This window comes from Penaeus monodon, chromosome 40 (assembly GCF_015228065.2).
Source record: "Penaeus monodon isolate SGIC_2016 chromosome 40, NSTDA_Pmon_1, whole genome shotgun sequence".
Classification (NCBI taxonomy): Eukaryota; Metazoa; Arthropoda; class Malacostraca; order Decapoda; family Penaeidae; genus Penaeus; species Penaeus monodon.
The window spans coordinates 12,521,337-12,523,836 of record NC_051425.1 but is presented as its reverse complement, the minus strand read 5'-3'; the positions used below and the strand labels follow the sequence as shown (position 1 = coordinate 12,523,836).

General features: G+C 38.0%; 1 protein-coding gene across 1 annotated transcript in view; it reads left to right on the top strand.

The window, feature by feature from the left end:
• Positions 1–1,873: 1,873 nt before the first annotated feature.
• LOC119597909 (probable glutamate receptor) overlaps positions 1,874–2,500 on the top strand; it is a 7,613-nt gene continuing 6,986 nt past the window's right edge. The window contains exon 1 of the mRNA XM_037947576.1: positions 1,874–1,999. Within this exon, the coding sequence (XP_037803504.1) occupies positions 1,890–1,999 (110 nt within the window). The 5' untranslated portion in view covers positions 1,874–1,889. The remainder of the gene's footprint in view (positions 2,000–2,500) is intronic.

Genomic DNA, 2,500 nt, shown 5'->3' with positions numbered 1-2,500 from the left:
CTCATTATATTATCATTATGGACCTCTGACTACTGATGTGAAAGAGATAAATATAAGTATCCATTATTTATTACTATTATCATTTGCATTTTCTGAAGTCTTTTATTTTATCAGTATTACATTTTTAAGTTAACTTTCTGGAGCACCGCCTTCGTACTATTTACCTGCCGTGTTTGTTGATTATACTAATTTCCTCACCTACCTCAATCTCCGTTTCATTATTATCATTATTATTATCATTTTCATTATTATTATTATTTTCATAATTATTATCATTACTATTATTATTATTATTATCATATTATTATAACTATTATTATTGTTACTATTATTATTATTATTATTATTATTATTATTATTATTTGCTGCTACTCCTCCGTCGACACTACTATTGCTACTAATTCGACTACATCGTTATCTTCGTAATTATGATAATCATTGCTCTTAATAAGCTTTTATCCTCATCATTATTATAACTATAATGATTACTACCATTTATCATTATCATTAGCATCCTCACCATTGCCATTGGCAGCAGCAGCACCATTACCATTACCACTACCATTACCGTTCGTTTTCTTATCAATGAACGTCACGACGACGGCTTCTCTCCTCCAGTACGAGCCCCTGACCATCCTGAAGGCGGAGGGCGACGGCGCCTTTCGGGTGGAGGGCGTCCTCGGCAAGGTATTCGACACCCTTCAGGAAGTCACCAATTTCACGTACGTCGCTTGGTCTTGGTATCGTTGCTTATCGTTGCTTATCGGCTGAACGTGCGGTCGATTTTTTTTCTTGGTTTTGTGCTTGGGATGCGTGAATTTCTGTTGGTATTGTTATTATTATCCTTGTTACTATTATTAGGATCATTATTGGGATCATTCATCATAATCTGTTGTTAATAAAAGCGTTATTATTGCTATTGTTATTGATGTTATCATTATGATTATCTCCATTGCCATCATTATCATTATCATCATCACCATCATCATCACCACCATCACCATCACTACCACCACCACCATCATCATCATCACCACCATCATCATCATCATCATTATCATCATCATCACCACCACCATCACCACCACCATCATTACCACTATCCTCATCACCGTCATCACCACCATCACATCATCACCATCACCACCACCCTCACCATCACTACCACACCATCATCAACATCACCACCATCATCATCATCGTCATCATCATCACCACCACCATCATTACCACCATCATCATCACCATCATCATCACCACCATCATCTGCATCATCACCATCACCACCACCATCATCATCATCACCACCATCATCATCACCATCATCACCATCACCACAACTGTTACTACCGTTCTTACTGTTATTACAATCATTACCAGGGGTAGCAACAGAATAGTGGCAGGATGAATTGTAACAGCAAGTAACAAGAATGAGTAAGTTCTTGGGAGAGTCAAAACAATAAGTAATGAATAGTTTAGTTTTCAGATAAATACCTGTTTTTGGTATAAAACTGCGGCATTTAGCCATGATGCCAATGCAATTAAGTTATGAAAATGCTTATATGTAAAATAAATCATTGCTGGGTATATTCCTGCAATTGCGTGGTGATATGCTCCCTTGTTGAAATACAGAAAGGTATTTTCTTACATCACTAATGCGAATGTTAACTGAAACGAAAAAGGGAAAAAGAAAAAGGAAATATATATGTGTGTGAGTGTGTGTATTACTTATAACTTATAAGTTTCATAACCATATTGCGAATGAGCAGTGTAAAAAAGGGGCGAATTTCATTCAAATACCATTGGCCTGCCCCCCTTGGCCCAGGTACACCTGCCACCGCACCAGGGACGGCCAGTGGGGCTCGCAGGTGAACGGGCAATGGACAGGGATGATAAGGGAGGTGCGCGACGGAGCGGCCGACATCGCCATCGCGCCGCTCACCATCACGGAACGGCGCAGCTCAGCCGTCACGTTCCTCATTGGGATTCTCGCCACGAGGTGAGTGGCTCGTGGACCGGATTTGGCGATTGCTGTTTGTGTTGCTACTGATGATCCTGATATAGATGATTAGGAATGATGATACGGATAGTAATTATGATAATGATAGGGGAACGGGAGAGAGAAAGGAAATGGGAGAGAGGGAGAGAACGGTGGATGGAGAGTGAGGAATACCTTTTTTTTCGTGGAATTTCCAGGGGTCCTGCCCATAATAATGATAATAAAAATGACAAGTAAATGCAGTGATATTTAGTATTATTTTGAGTTATATTTATTTTACTACTATTATTGCTATTACTATTATTATTTTTATCATTATATCTCTAACCCATTTTGTTGATTTTCACCGTAGACATTTTGTGAGCTTTTCATTTTCCTCACAACAAATTCGTATAAGTTGTTGATTTTTTCCCCCAAACGATAATTTTTTTTTGTTTCCATATAGTACACTTTTTCGTGTACTATTTTCGCTGTTATTTTCATTATCAGTGTTACTATTAT